At 37.2% G+C, this 13,957-nt stretch overlaps 1 protein-coding gene and 1 pseudogene across 1 annotated transcript; both read left to right on the top strand.

Annotated features, from left to right (window-relative positions):
* Positions 1 to 1,301: 1,301 nt before the first annotated feature.
* Positions 1,302 to 2,272, top strand: LOC146405456 (olfactory receptor 7A10-like; annotated as a pseudogene).
* Positions 2,273 to 12,513: 10,241 nt separating this feature from the next.
* Positions 12,514 to 13,482, top strand: LOC110258797 (olfactory receptor 7A10-like). The gene has a single exon (XM_085011694.1). It carries the CDS (start codon positions 12,514 to 12,516, stop codon positions 13,480 to 13,482), a length of 969 nt encoding a protein of 322 aa, XP_084867820.1.
* Positions 13,483 to 13,957: the final 475 nt, after the last annotated feature.

Raw genomic sequence — 13,957 nt, 5'->3', positions numbered from 1 at the left:
CATCATAATTTATATACCCTTTTACAGAGTATTGGTTTATGCCCTTGGCTCATTTTTATTGAGCCATGCCATCCATAAATATTTCACACCATAAGATATTGCTAATTGATCTTTGGATAAATTTATTTATTCCTTTTTATTATTTCTCCTGGGTGTCAAGGAAATATAACAGCACCTGAAATGTCACAAGAACCAAAGAAGCTTTCTTTTGCTAATATCTCTCAGGGATCATTTGAGTTTATTAGATCTGTATTCCCTTTCATATCCATTCTCTCTGTCTCTGTCTCATTCTTCCTCTGTAGATAAATAGGTAGATAGATGATAGATAGATAGATAGATAGATAGATAGATAGATAGATAGATAGATATTGAGATACAATTTTGGAGAAATATAGATATTTGGATATACACACAGACATATTTGATTACTGAAAAAAAATTAGGTATCTAAAAAAAGGCATTAAAATGCCATACTGAAAGCTAGAATCCAGTTCATCAGTAACTAAAGATTAAAAAGTGGAATTTGGGTGCTATTTGTACATAATCTGATCTGTACAACTTGAGTTGTGTCAACCTCTAACTCATTCAGTGTCATTAAGGGTAAAAATACATGGAAGTAGCACAGACTGGGAAGCCAAGGTCTATAATATGTTTGATCTATACCTCTTGCTTGAGGTCTCTGTTTATTTTATTCTATTTTATTGACTTTTTGCCTTTTCTAGGGCTGCACCCATGGCATATGGAAGTTCCCAGGCTAGGGGTCTAACCAGAACTGTAGATGTCAGCATATGCCAGAGGCACAGGAATGTGGGATTCAAGCCATATCTGTGACCTACACCACAGCTCATGGCAATGCTGGATCCTTAACCCACTGAGCAAGGGCAGGGATCAAACCCGCAACCTCATGGTTCCAAGTCAGATCCATTACCACTACGCTATGGCAGGAACTCCCCTTGAGGTCTCTGTTTAAATGTCTCTTTATCTGCATGTCTTGTCTGAACACATATAATAATATACCAGTTCCACTTTACTCTTTCCATTACACTTGCTTGTATTTTCTTCATTGAACCCATCACCATATGACAACCTATATGTATGTTATCTGATAAATTTATACTCCATGATTGGATTTTAGATTTTGATTTCCAAAACAATATACTCATTGTCAAATCCAAGAATACAATATTGACATTGGTGTCCTAACAGCAAAAATAAAAGGTAGTATTTCATTAATGTGATTAATGTTGATTTGCATGAAAATTGGTCATGCTTTTTTTCCTTTCCTTCTACTCATGTACCTCATGACACTGAGAAATATAACAGGTGTTTCAGAGTTTCTTCTTCTGGGATTTTCAGAAAAACCAGAACAACAGCCCTTCATATTTGGGATTTTCCTCTCCATGTACCTGAACACTATGTTTGGAAACCTGCTCATCATCCTGGCTGTTAACTCAGACTCCCACCTCCACACCCCCATGTACTGTTTTCTCTCCAACCTGTCCTTTGTGGACATCTGTTTCACCTCCACCACCATCCCAAAGATGCTGGCGAATACACAGACAGAGAACAATGTCATAACCTATGCAGGCTGCATCACACAGTTGTATTTTTTCCTACTGCTTGTAGGGCTGGATGACTTCCTCCTGACTGTGATGGCCTATGACTGCTTTGTGGCCATCTGCCACCCCCTGCAATACAGGGTCATCATGAACCCCCAACTCTGTGGACTGCTAGTTCTGGCTAGCTGGATAATCAATAACCTACATTCCTTGTTACAAACCTTAATGGCATTGAGGCTTTCCTTCTATAACAAAGTGAAAATCCATCACTATTACTGTGAACTCAATCAGATGGTCAAACTTGCCTGTTCTGACGCTTTTTTTAATGACGTGGTGATGGGTTTTGCAGCTGCATTGCTGGGTGGTGGTCCCCTCGCTGGTAGCCTTTACTCCTACTCTAAGATAGTTTCCTCTATACGTAGAATCACATCTGCTCAGGGGAAGTATAAGGCATTTCTACCTGTGTTTCTCATCTCTCAGTTGTCTCCTTGTTTTATTGCACAAGCATAGGAGTGTACCTTAGCTCTGAAGACACCCGCAGTTCACACTCACGTGTATTTGCCTCGGTGATGTACACTGTGGTCACACCCATGACGAACCCCTTCATTTACAGTCTGAGGAACAAAAACATACACAGGGCTCTGAAAGCATTCTTTAGAACCATAGCTATAAAAGGTCCACTTGTCTTTGGCTGGAGAAGGACACATGGTTGAAGGGTTCAAAGCCGCAAAGCAAGAAATCCACAATTTTTGATCAGATTCTTGATCAGACTGTGGAAGTAGAACTCGCTCCTTCTACTTATTTCCTGGAATTTTCATTTCCTCAACTTCAGCTCCTCTGTACAATTTACATCACCCACATGATTAGCCTTGTGATCTCTCTCATACACAAGCATTTTTCCATTTCATGGTTTTCCCACACTCTCAAATTTATTCTCAACCTTCAATCTAAACATTATGAGAAATGCTATGTTTTCATAGGACTTGATGGATTTCGTAAGAACACTTTAATCTCAGATAAAATATATAGTATCAATTACTTCTAATTTTGTTTTACTACAGGATGGTCATGAGTTGTTGTGCCTCTCTGGAAAAAACCTACTCTAGGCACCCATGGCAATTTAAATATTCAGAACAAGGAAAATCTTAGGCCACAGATTTCATGTTGGTTACATCCTTCCTTTGTACATCACTGTCTTAACTGCTCTGTGTGATATTCAGGAATTTAATGTATGGTGTGATTAGCAATGTGTCACTGAATATGATTGTCCTCATTAGAATTCTATTCTCTTGTTCAGATCTGTGTCCACAATGCCTCTCATAATCACTGGCAAAGCTAGATTAAGAAACACATGTCACCATGTGCAGTCTGCAAAGTAACACAAATGCGAATAAACAGTTTGACATAATGTCTTTAGATTCACAGATGGACTAAATATAGTGTAGCAAATTTTTAAAATACACTTTGTATTACTGAGCAAAACATTTCTTTTTCATGCTGTCTCTCTATTTCTTAAATTATGTGACATCAGTGTTCATATGAGAGGGAGTTTATACTTTGAAGTGAAGGATTTAATGGCTTATTTTAGTTGTTTTTATTGGATTTCATCCTATTTCTGCTTGAAAATGCCCAGTGTTCCCTATTCATGACTACTTCCATTGCTCTTAATAAAAATATCTCCCTCTTTTCTACTGACACACAGGATAATGACAGGAACAGTAAATGTATGTTGTAAATACCATCCATGTCAAGTCCTCTTTCTGATCTGGAATCACCTCCATCATTATGTCCAAGGGTGAATCACTAGACTGGTTGAAATCCCGCCAAGTCACGGGCTTCAAAGTCACCAATTTTCCTCCACAAACATTCATTTTCTTCCAAGATCCACTGGTTACCTTGAAGGGAAACTCAATTGAAACTATATTTCAGTATAGTTTTCTGAAATAAACATGAAATTAGAAATGCTCATATAATTGTCTCAAATATTGAAGCAAATTCCAAAAATATAAAACAGTGGCTTTTTATAACTGTCTTCTCAGCTGTTCATTTTGTTCATTGTATTGGTAAGCTATTGCTGCATGACAATCCATCATGCAAGCAAAGGTTTTGGCATTGTGCCCTTATTAAAAAATGGAATTATGTGGTGGTAAATTGTTTAGCTATCTGCTGGGATCTTTGTGTGTCTTTACCTGCCTGCAATTCACCTGGGGAGTTGCTGTTGATCCTGGATGAGAATTCTAATATACTAGGGGGCTCAGCTACCTGCAGGCTGATGTATCATGCCCTTGGCTGGGATGGGCAGGCTCCGATCCATATGCCCTCTCGTCCTCTGGATTGCCCACATGGATTTGATCACATTTCTGGGGTAGTGTTCCAGGAGAGTTCAGCTGAATTGCACCAATTCCTCTGAAGGCACATCATTTTCACTTCATTCTATGTGCAAAGCAAATAAAAAAAAAATCCCATGACCAGCCCAGATATAAAAGTGGAAAAACTGACTCCATTTCCTCACAGAAGGTGTTTCACTGTCACGTTGCAAAAGACATGGATACAGAGAAAGGTGCAGAGTTGGAGACGTCTCTACAAACAGTCCAACAGGAGTATAATTCAATTTGGTAGAGTTTTGCTTTCACTTCCACTTTCCACAGATGAATAATTTTGAAAAAGGAATGAGACCAAAAGTATATGAGTTTGAGGGTTTTTTCACTTATTTTTTATTGCAATATCAGAGGTTTACAATATTATACAAGTTTTATGGCCCCTACCTTATGTGTATATTTCTGTATACAGTAAATTTCATCTCTATCAGTCACCATGTAGTTAATCCCCTTTACCAATTTCATCCTCCCCTCCTTTCCTTCCCTTTGGTAGCTAACTCAGTTCTCTATATCTACATGATTGATTTTCTTTGGCTTCCTTTGTTCATTTATTGTGTTTGTTTTTTATTCTATTCTATATATGATATGAGTAAATCACATGGTATTTGCATTTTCTAATTGATTCATTTCACTTAGCATAATACACCCACATCCATTTGGCTGCAAATGCAAGATTGCATCCTTTTAAACTAATTATTAAACTATAATTGATTTATGAGGTTATATTTATATTAGCTTCAAGGATACAGCATAGTGATTGGCATTTTTTGCATATAGTTGTTCCTTAATAGTTTTTATACTTTAATGGTTATAATTCCATGTCCTAGTCAATATATATTTGTTGCTTATTATTACTTATAGTGTTTTGATCTATTAATCATATATTGAATTAGACCCTCCACCCTACCCTCTCATCTTGGGTAACCAGGAGTTTTATTTCTTTTTTTTTTCTTTTTCTTTTTTTTTTTTTTGGCAGGGCCCAGGGCATATAGCTGTTACAAGGCCATGGATTGAGCCCACACATCAGCAGTGATCAGAGCCACAGTTGTGGTAACACCAGGTCCTTAACTGCTAGGCAAGCAAGGATACAAATACCCCTGTGTTAATTGCAGCACTACTCATAATAACCAGGACACAGAAACAATCCAAATGTCCATCAATAGATGAGTGAATTAAGAAGATGTGGTGCATTTATAGAATGGAATACTACTCAGCCATAAAAAAGAATGAAATAATGCTACTTGCTATAACATGGATTCAACTAGAAATTCTCATACTAAGTGAAGTAAGTCAGAAAAGGGAACAAAAGATGCCATATGATATCACTTACATCTGGAATCGAAAATACACCACAAATGAACATATCTACAAAACAGAAACAGACTCATAGACATGGACAGCATATTTATGGTTGCCCAGATGGAGGAGGGGAAAAGTGGGATGGATGGGAAGTATGGGGTTTGTAAATGCAAACTGTTACATTTAGACTGGAAAAGTAATGAAGTCATACTCTATATCACAGGGAACATTGTCCAGACTCTTGGGATGGACCATAGTGGAAGATAATATAAGAAGAATGTATATATATATACATATATGTGTGTGTGCGTGTGTGTGTGTGTGTGTGTGTGTGTGTGTGTGTGACTGGGTCACTGTTCCGTAAGCAGAAATTGACTCAACACTGTAAATTAACTATTACTTTAAAAAATTTAAAAAGAAAGAGAGGGACTGATACCATATGATGTCACTTACATGTGGAATCTAAAATATGGCATGGATATTTTTTAAAAATCCAAAGAGCAAATTGAATCAGAGAAGTGTGAACATCCAGAAACAAAGCAACGACAAGAAAAAATAAAATAATTTATCCATAAAACAAAGTCAGGGACTTTTAGTTCCTCCTCAAGTGCCATAGATAATTCCTGAACCATATCCTTGAGTCATTTTGCAGAGACTAAAACCTCTACTGCGTGGAAAATATTAACTGCATAGAGCACAACAAATACTGGTTGAGAACCACAGATCAGAAACTGAGAACTAAAATCATCCTCACAGAATTCCAATCAAGACTCCATTCCAAAATCAGTTTGTAATTTCAGCACAACATTGAAGTCTTCTGATCTTCATTCCTGAAAAGGATAATGGAGTTATAATTGCAGGACCTCAGAGATTGAACTTCTTTAAAAATTAAATCAGATAATCTCTGGAATGTGCTAAGGTAGGTTATGGTACTCAAAAATATCTAAATCTGTCTCATAACTTATAAACATTTTATAGTGAGAGGCAAAATGACAGCACTCAACTTCAGATATATGTATGAAGTACCTAATGTTTTCAACAAAAGTGGCAGGGAGCCAAAGAGTGCACTGCTCAATGTTTTATTACAAAGGAATAAAGTTGTCCTTCATGTAAGAGGAGAATAATAATTTTCTAAGGGTATCGAGGTCTGTGTACCCACCACAAGTTAATACTTTAGATCCAAGGGACCTGGGCAATACAGTTGCCCCAGACTCATATGTTGGAGAAAATTTAAATTCAGGGTTGGGATAAGATGCTTGTAATTTAGTCCTCTGGAGGCAAGAGAGTTAAAGAAGAAGGATTAGTAAAAGCTGAATTCATCTGGCTTATGATCGGTATCCTAGGAACAGAGATAAAGAAAAAAAAAATCCTTTCTGTCCAGACCAAGTCCATAGGGAAATCATGTGTTTATAGGACACTGTAACATGAGGGAAATGTACCTAATGAGGAGACACAGAAACCTAAAACTATTTCCTCTGCTGTAGTCCCTGAGCTTATACAACCTGATCATGGACAAGACAAGTTGTTGCCTTTGGAGTTCTAATTGTGAGTAAAAGACCAGTGCTTGACCTTCCTGCTGTCTTGTCTGGGGACAGAACTTCAGGCTCCATTATCAACAATCTAGGAAGAGATTCAGACTTCCACACTGAGACCTTCCTCTCAGAGTTCTGAAGCAGGTGAGTCCAAGAGCCCAAAAGACACTGCAGAAATAAATCAGGTAACATAAAATCCAACCATGTTTACATGAGGTCACCTGAGGACCAATTCAGCCTAACTCAGAGCCCAGAGACCACTCTGGTTGTTTGCTTCCGTGATTAAATAACAATATATTTTTGCAAGACTAAATAGAGAAGCAAGCATTGAACTCATTAAGGCAGTGTCCAGTGATGCGAATTAAATGGTAGGAATAGAAATCCAACTGGAAGAGGGATGAGAAGCATCCAGTGCTTCCAAAAAACTAGAACATGTGCCCAAGATCGTATTTAGCTTGAGTAGAGAAATAGCATATTAGCGAGGGAGGAATATAAAATACACTGAGGTCATTTCTTTCTAAGTTTTATGACTGAGCATATTTGACCATGTTTCAATATTGATGAAAAAGATGCACACCAAGGAATGCTTGCAGATAGAGCCTTGCAACAGCAGTTGCCAGAGATATAGACTTCACAGTATCTTTGGGGGGGGGGGAGAAAAAAAAGTAAGATGTAAAGAGGAGTGGTAATGAGCTTCCTTAGCAATTATTGCCTCACTTTTGAGGCCAAATATGTATGTGGATTTGTTGGCCATTTATTTTATCTCAAATTCCCTGCGTGAGTTTTCTGCTTTTGTACAAGAGGATTGGAGAACTTCTCTTCCTATTTTTGAGTAAATCTTTCCAACAAAGAATTGGAGTTCTTTTTCCTTAACTAGCCGTTTGATCATAGTTATTTTATGTAAGTATAGATGTTTTTGAGAGAAATTCTTGAGTATATGTAAGTTTTTGTAGTCACATCTACCAGTCATAGTATGTGCTGTCCATTGTTTTTCTATTTTTTCTTAATGAATTGAGATGACATTTTAATATTCTTCACTTGTAAATTCTTGTTTTAAACAAAAAGGATCTTGAAAATTCTTCAAATTTACTGATAACACATCACCTTTTGTAAGTTTCCAACAAGTTTTCAGTATCTCAGTTCTTCCTTCATGTTTTCTTTTTTTTTTTTTTTCTTGCTTCACCTTTTCTTCTTAGCTCTATATCCAAAAGTTACATCATATTGGGCCAGCACTTAGAAAGCACCTTTTTTGCCATTTGACACACCATCACCTGTGTCTTCCTTAAGCACACTGAAATCCACAAATCTTCATATAAGATGAAATTATAACTGAGAGCCTGCTTTCTCCCTATGTTTTAAAAGCCATTCTGGTATATTCTTGTATTTCCAAGTCATTGGCAATTTAATTTTATATTATTTATGTTTGTGGTGTCAATTTTGTATTTATGTCTCTATGTACCTTTCTTATAGATTTTCATTCCATTTTATTAGGTACAGTTTTTTCAATACCACTCTACTTAACCTAATTTCAATCTCACTGGGGTTTTTTAGTTTCTTAGATCTTAGTTAATTTTTTAATCTGCTTCTTTTTTAATTTTTTATTAAAGTATAGTTGATTTACAATGTCCCTTCAACTTCTGCTATAACGTGACCCAACCATACTTACACATAACAATATTTTTCTTCATACTATCTTCCATCATGTTATAACCCAAGAGACTCAACACTGTTCCCTGTGCTGTACAGTAGGACCCCATTACTAATCCATTCTAAATGTAATAGTTTGTGTCTACTAACCCCAAACTCCTTGTCCATTTTAGTTTCTTTTTAAACTTCTTGTTCTATATTATGTGTGCATACATACTCATACACTTTTGTACTAATGTATAAATAGGCTCTGGTGCACGTTGTAAATGCTCTTTAGGTTTTAGAGAAGGCATTGTTACTTTTTGTCCCATCTTCCTTCTTACTCAGTAATTCCCCATAGAATTGCCTCTGATCATTAATGTAATGAAGACTCATTATTGTTATGGTTGTATAAGGGTGTATGATGTACCTATGCCACTCTCACTTTAATGGTCTCCCATATCCTTTATCATTAAGTTGCTATTATTTTTTTTAAGTTGCTATTATTTTGATGCCACAAAAATGTACTAAGATGGTGAAGTTCAAACTGTGGTTCTAAACGTGAATGATTTTGTCCCCTGGGTTCATTGTTCAATGTACCCAGGGGGTTTGGGGCTGTCACACATGGAGGGCTCAGTGGCAGTCAGAGTGCTCTAAACTCCCTAAAATATACAGAACAGATTCCACCACAGCCAATAATCTGGCCCAGGATGTCCATCATCCCAACACTGAAGAACCCTGAGTTAAAGAATCTGTATTTTGAATCCTATAGCTGTCATCAGATTGTTCCCTAAAATGGTGTAACATCTCACATCTTTGCCAGAAAAAATCAGCATCTCCTTTGCTACTAGTTCCAAAGTTCTCGGCCCACATTTGACAGACCATTACGTTTTTCTTCCAAGGCCATAGTATGAGAGAGATTGCCTGTTGATTTTTAAAGTACATACTGAGTTAGAGCAAATATTTATATATTTGATCACCATTTAGATGTGCCTATAATGATTATATGCTCATATCATATATGCCCATTTTTCTACAGTTTTAAGCCTTTCAAATAATTCTTTAAAATTACTATTTTTAAATTAACCCGTGAGGCATATTTTTGGCCTATAAATTTTTTAATTTTACTTAGTTATTCACATCTATTGCTTCTGAGTTTCTTACTTTATTAAAGGTGGTTCTGTGCACCCAGTGATTTTATATATTTAGAGGTCAGTGTTTATCTAAAATGTGTTGGTTACTTTTACACTGAAGTAATATTCTTTCATTTTTATAAGATGTATAAGGGAGGTGATAGATAGACATTTATGACAGTTTATCACAACTCAACCTTTCCAAATAAATTGAAATATGACTTTCCCATATAGCAAATGTTTATATATAATAAGTCCCAAGTTCTAATTCTTTCAGTAACAATAACTAAGCAAGTCCTGCATGCCAGAGCATTCTAGGAACCTTATATAGCAAATGATTTACATTTCGGTCATTGCCAATTTAATTAATCTATATTGATGTCACAAATTTTTGCTATTACATTTCTTGACAGTTAGTCTTCAATGCTCCATTCAAGTCTGTCCACATTTGTTTTGAAACCATACTGCTTAATATGGTTTCATTCTTTTTGTGAGTGTTTTTATTCCTAACTTCATTTTTCTAAATTTATTTTTGTGCAAGTTCATATATATGCACATACTCAGTTAAAATACAAAGATGAACCAAACGATTGAAGTTCTTGAATGCTTGGAGCTAGCATTAAAACTGAAGGTTGGAGTTTCTGTCATTGTGCAGTGGAAACGAATCCGACCAGGCACCATGAGGTTGTGGGTTCGATCCCTGGCCTTGCTCAGTGGGTTAAGGATCCAGTGTTGCCGTGAGCTGTGGTATAGGTCGCAGACGTGGCTCGGAGCTGGCGTTGCCTTGAGCTGTGCTGGGAACCTCCATATGCTGCGGATACAGATTAGAAAAGACAGAAAGACAAAATCAATCAATCAATCAATCAATCAAGGGAGCCAATGTGCAAGGGAAATGGGCAGGCGGGAGAGTGAGGAGAGAGGCTGTCAGAGAGTGTTGCTGGACAAGGTTGCCTCCCTCCTGCTGCTAAACTTCAAATCACAAGGAGTCCTTCATCCAAGTTACAAATTTTCCAACACTTTATGAAATTTTCACAAGGGTGTCCTATAGGTTGAAATGAAACTCTTCTCTAGTACATTCTGTGGAATGAGTTCTGGCCTCTCTATATAAGACTCTGACTTCTCGCACTTCACAATGCAGAACACACACATAGTACACCCTGGCTTCCTATGCTGTGTTATTTCCATGTATTTTCACCCTCAACTACCCTAAATGAGTTAGAGGTTGATATAATTCAAGTTGTTCAGATCAGATTATATGTAAATGGCATCCAGAAATTCCAGTGTTTAATCTTCCCAGGTACCAATAAACTTGGTGCTTGATTTTAGTATGGTCATTTCAATCCTTGTATTAAAGATACATAAAAAATTTTTTTAGTGAACCGATATACCTGTATATATTCTCTCTCTCTCTCTCTCTCTCTATATATATATATATATATATATATATATATATACATACATGCATTGAGAGATAGAAAGAGAGAGACAGAGACAGTGACAGAGAAAGAGAGAGATAGAGATACAGAGAAAGCCAGAGAAGAGAGAGAGAGATAAGGGAGAGAGACAGAGAGAGAGACACACAGTGAGAGACAGAGACAGAGAAAATGGACATGGAAAGGAATAAAAATCTAATAAACTCAAGTGGCTTTGAGAGATAATAGCAAAGGAAAGCTTCTTTGGTTCTTGTGACATTTCAGGTGCTGTTATACCCCCTTGATGCCCAGGAGAAATAATTAAAAAATAAATATAACCAAAGTTAAATTAGCAATATCTTATGGTCTGAAATATTTACGGATTGTATGGCTCAAGAAAAATGAGCCAAGGACATAAACCCACACTTCACAAAAGGATGTGTATAAATCATGATGAATATGAATTGAACATTGGCCATTTTTATGATTAGGCAGCAAAACCTGTTTTTCTTGAGCTTATTTCACGTTCATATGACTAATTGGTTTTACAGGGTCTGAAAACAAAGGAGGCAAACTCCTTTTTCCCTTTTTATAGGTGGTATTTTTCTTATTTGTTATTTTTGGGTTTTGATCATTTTTCTGTTGTCTTCTGTGCACACTCCAGTCCTTGTTCTGAGCTTTGTCCAATCAATGGCCTCCGAAGTCTATACATATCAAACTTACACACACTGTGACAGTTTCAACTTTTCCACTGAGTAACTTTCTATTAGTTATCTGAGGACATTGTATCATACACATATTTCTTTCATTGTGCTGTGCCTTCAGTTTTTTTGTTTGTTTGTTTGTTTTCATCTTTTCTAGGGCCGCCCTCGTGGCATATGGAGGTTCCCAGGCTAGGGGTCTAATCGGAACTGTACTCTCAGACCCATGCCAGAGCCACAGCAATGCAGGATCCGAGCCTCATCTGTGACCTACACCACAGATCACTCAATGCCAGATCCTTAACCCACTGAGCAAGGCCAGGGATCAAAACTGCAGCCTCATGGTTTCTAGTCAGATTCATTAACCACTGAGCCATGACAGGAACTCCTTGGCTCCCTTGATTTAAATTTGAACATCTTAAACAAATACCTCTCTAGGGTTTTACCACTGGCCGTTTTTCCTGCCTGGCATACATATCTCCTAATATTCATGGCCCTGCTCTCTCTTCCTTGAGGTCTCTGTTCAAATGTTGTTTATCTGCACATCTGCCTGAACACCCATAAAAAAAAAAAAATACCAGTGCCCCTTTACTCTTTCTTATACATTGCTTTATATTTTCTTCATAACACCTGTCACCATATGACAAGATAGATAGATAAATAGTTATTTCCTATATTAATACTCCTCAATTGGATTTTAGAAGATTTTGATTTCCAAAACAATATACTCATTATCAAATCCAAGAATACAGTATTGACATTAAGGTCCTAACAGCAAAAATAAAAGGTAGTATTTCATTAATGTGATTAATGTTGATTTGCATGAAAATTACTCATGCTTTTTTCTCCTTTCCTAGTAGTCACCTGCACCTCATGACACTAAGAAACATAACAGGTGTTTCAGAGTTTCTTCTTCTGGGATTTTCAGAAAAACCAGAACTGCAGCCCTTCATCTTTGGGATTTTCCTCTCCATGTACCTGATCACTGTGTTTGGAAACCTGCTCATCATCCTGGCCGTCAGCTCAGACTCCCACCTCCACACACCCATGTACTTCTTCCTCTCCAACCTGTCCTTTGTGGACATCTGTTTCACCTCCACCACCATCCCAAAGATGCTGGCGAATACACAGACAGAAAACAATGTCATAACCTATGCAGGCTGCATCACACAGTTGTATTTTTTCATACTGTTTGTAGGGCTGGATGACTTCCTCCTGACTGTGATGGCCTATGACCGCTTTGTGGCCATCTGCCACCCCCTGCACTACAGGGTCATCATGAACCCCCAACTCTGTGGACTACTGGTGCTGGCTAGCTGGGTCATCAGTGTCCTGACTTCTTTGTTACAAACCTTAATGGTGTTGAAGCTCTCCTATAACAAAGTGAAAATCCCTCACTATTTCTGTGAACTCAATCAGGTGGTCCACCTTGCCTGTTCTGACACTTTTCTTAATGACATGGTGATGTATTTTGCAATTGTGCTGCTAGTTGGTGGTCCCCTCGCTGGTATCCTTTACTCCTACTCTAAGATAGTTTCCTCTATACGTAGAATCACATCTGCTCAGGGGAAGTATAAGGCATTTTCTACCTGTGTGTCTCATCTCTCAGTTGTCTCCTTGTTTTATTGCACAAGCATAGGAGTGTACCTTAGCTCTGAAGACACCCGCAGTTCACACTCACGTGTATTTGCCTCGGTGATGTACACTGTGGTCACACCCATGATGAACCCCTTCATTTACAGTCTGAGGAACAAAAACATACACAGGGCTCTGAAAGCATTCTTTAGAACCATAGCTATAAAAGGTCCACTTGTCTTTGGCTGGAGAAGGACACATGGCTGAAGGGTTCAAAGCCACAAAGCCAGAAAGCTACAATTTTTTTATCACATTGTGGAAATAGAACTTGCTCCTTCTATTTATTGCCTGGAATTTTCATTTCCTTGACTCCCAACTCTCTGTACAATTATGTCACTCACTTGATTCTCCTGTGATCTCACTCATAATCAAGTGTTTTTTTTCCATTTCATGGTTTTCCCACACTCTCAAATTTATTCTCATTCTTCAATCTGAAAATTTGAGAAATGCTATTTTTTTCATAGGACTTGATGGATTTCTTGAGAATCTTATTCTTAAATAAAATATATAATACCATTATTTTTTTGTTCTGTTTTATTACAAGAATAGTCATGAGTCGTTGTGCTTCTCTGGAACAAACTACTCTAGGCACCCATGGCTGTTTATATGCTAATTATAAGGAAAATCTCAGACCACAGAATTTCAAGTTGTTTTATAATTCCTTTGTTTATCACTACATTAA

This window comes from Sus scrofa, chromosome 2, assembly GCF_054392235.1.
Source record: "Sus scrofa isolate SSC_HxYL_T2T_F1_AM1 chromosome 2, Sscrofa_HxYL_maternal_Yorkshire_Landrace_v2.0, whole genome shotgun sequence".
Lineage (NCBI taxonomy): Eukaryota > Metazoa > Chordata > Mammalia > Artiodactyla > Suidae > Sus > Sus scrofa.
Note: the sequence above shows the minus strand (reverse complement) of the source record. Positions and strands in the feature narration are given on the sequence as shown.

Coding starts and splice junctions, on each gene's coding strand:
- LOC110258797 (XM_085011694.1), top strand. CDS start 12,514: ATGACACTAAGAAACATAACAGGTGTTTCAGAGTTTCTTCTTCTGGGA.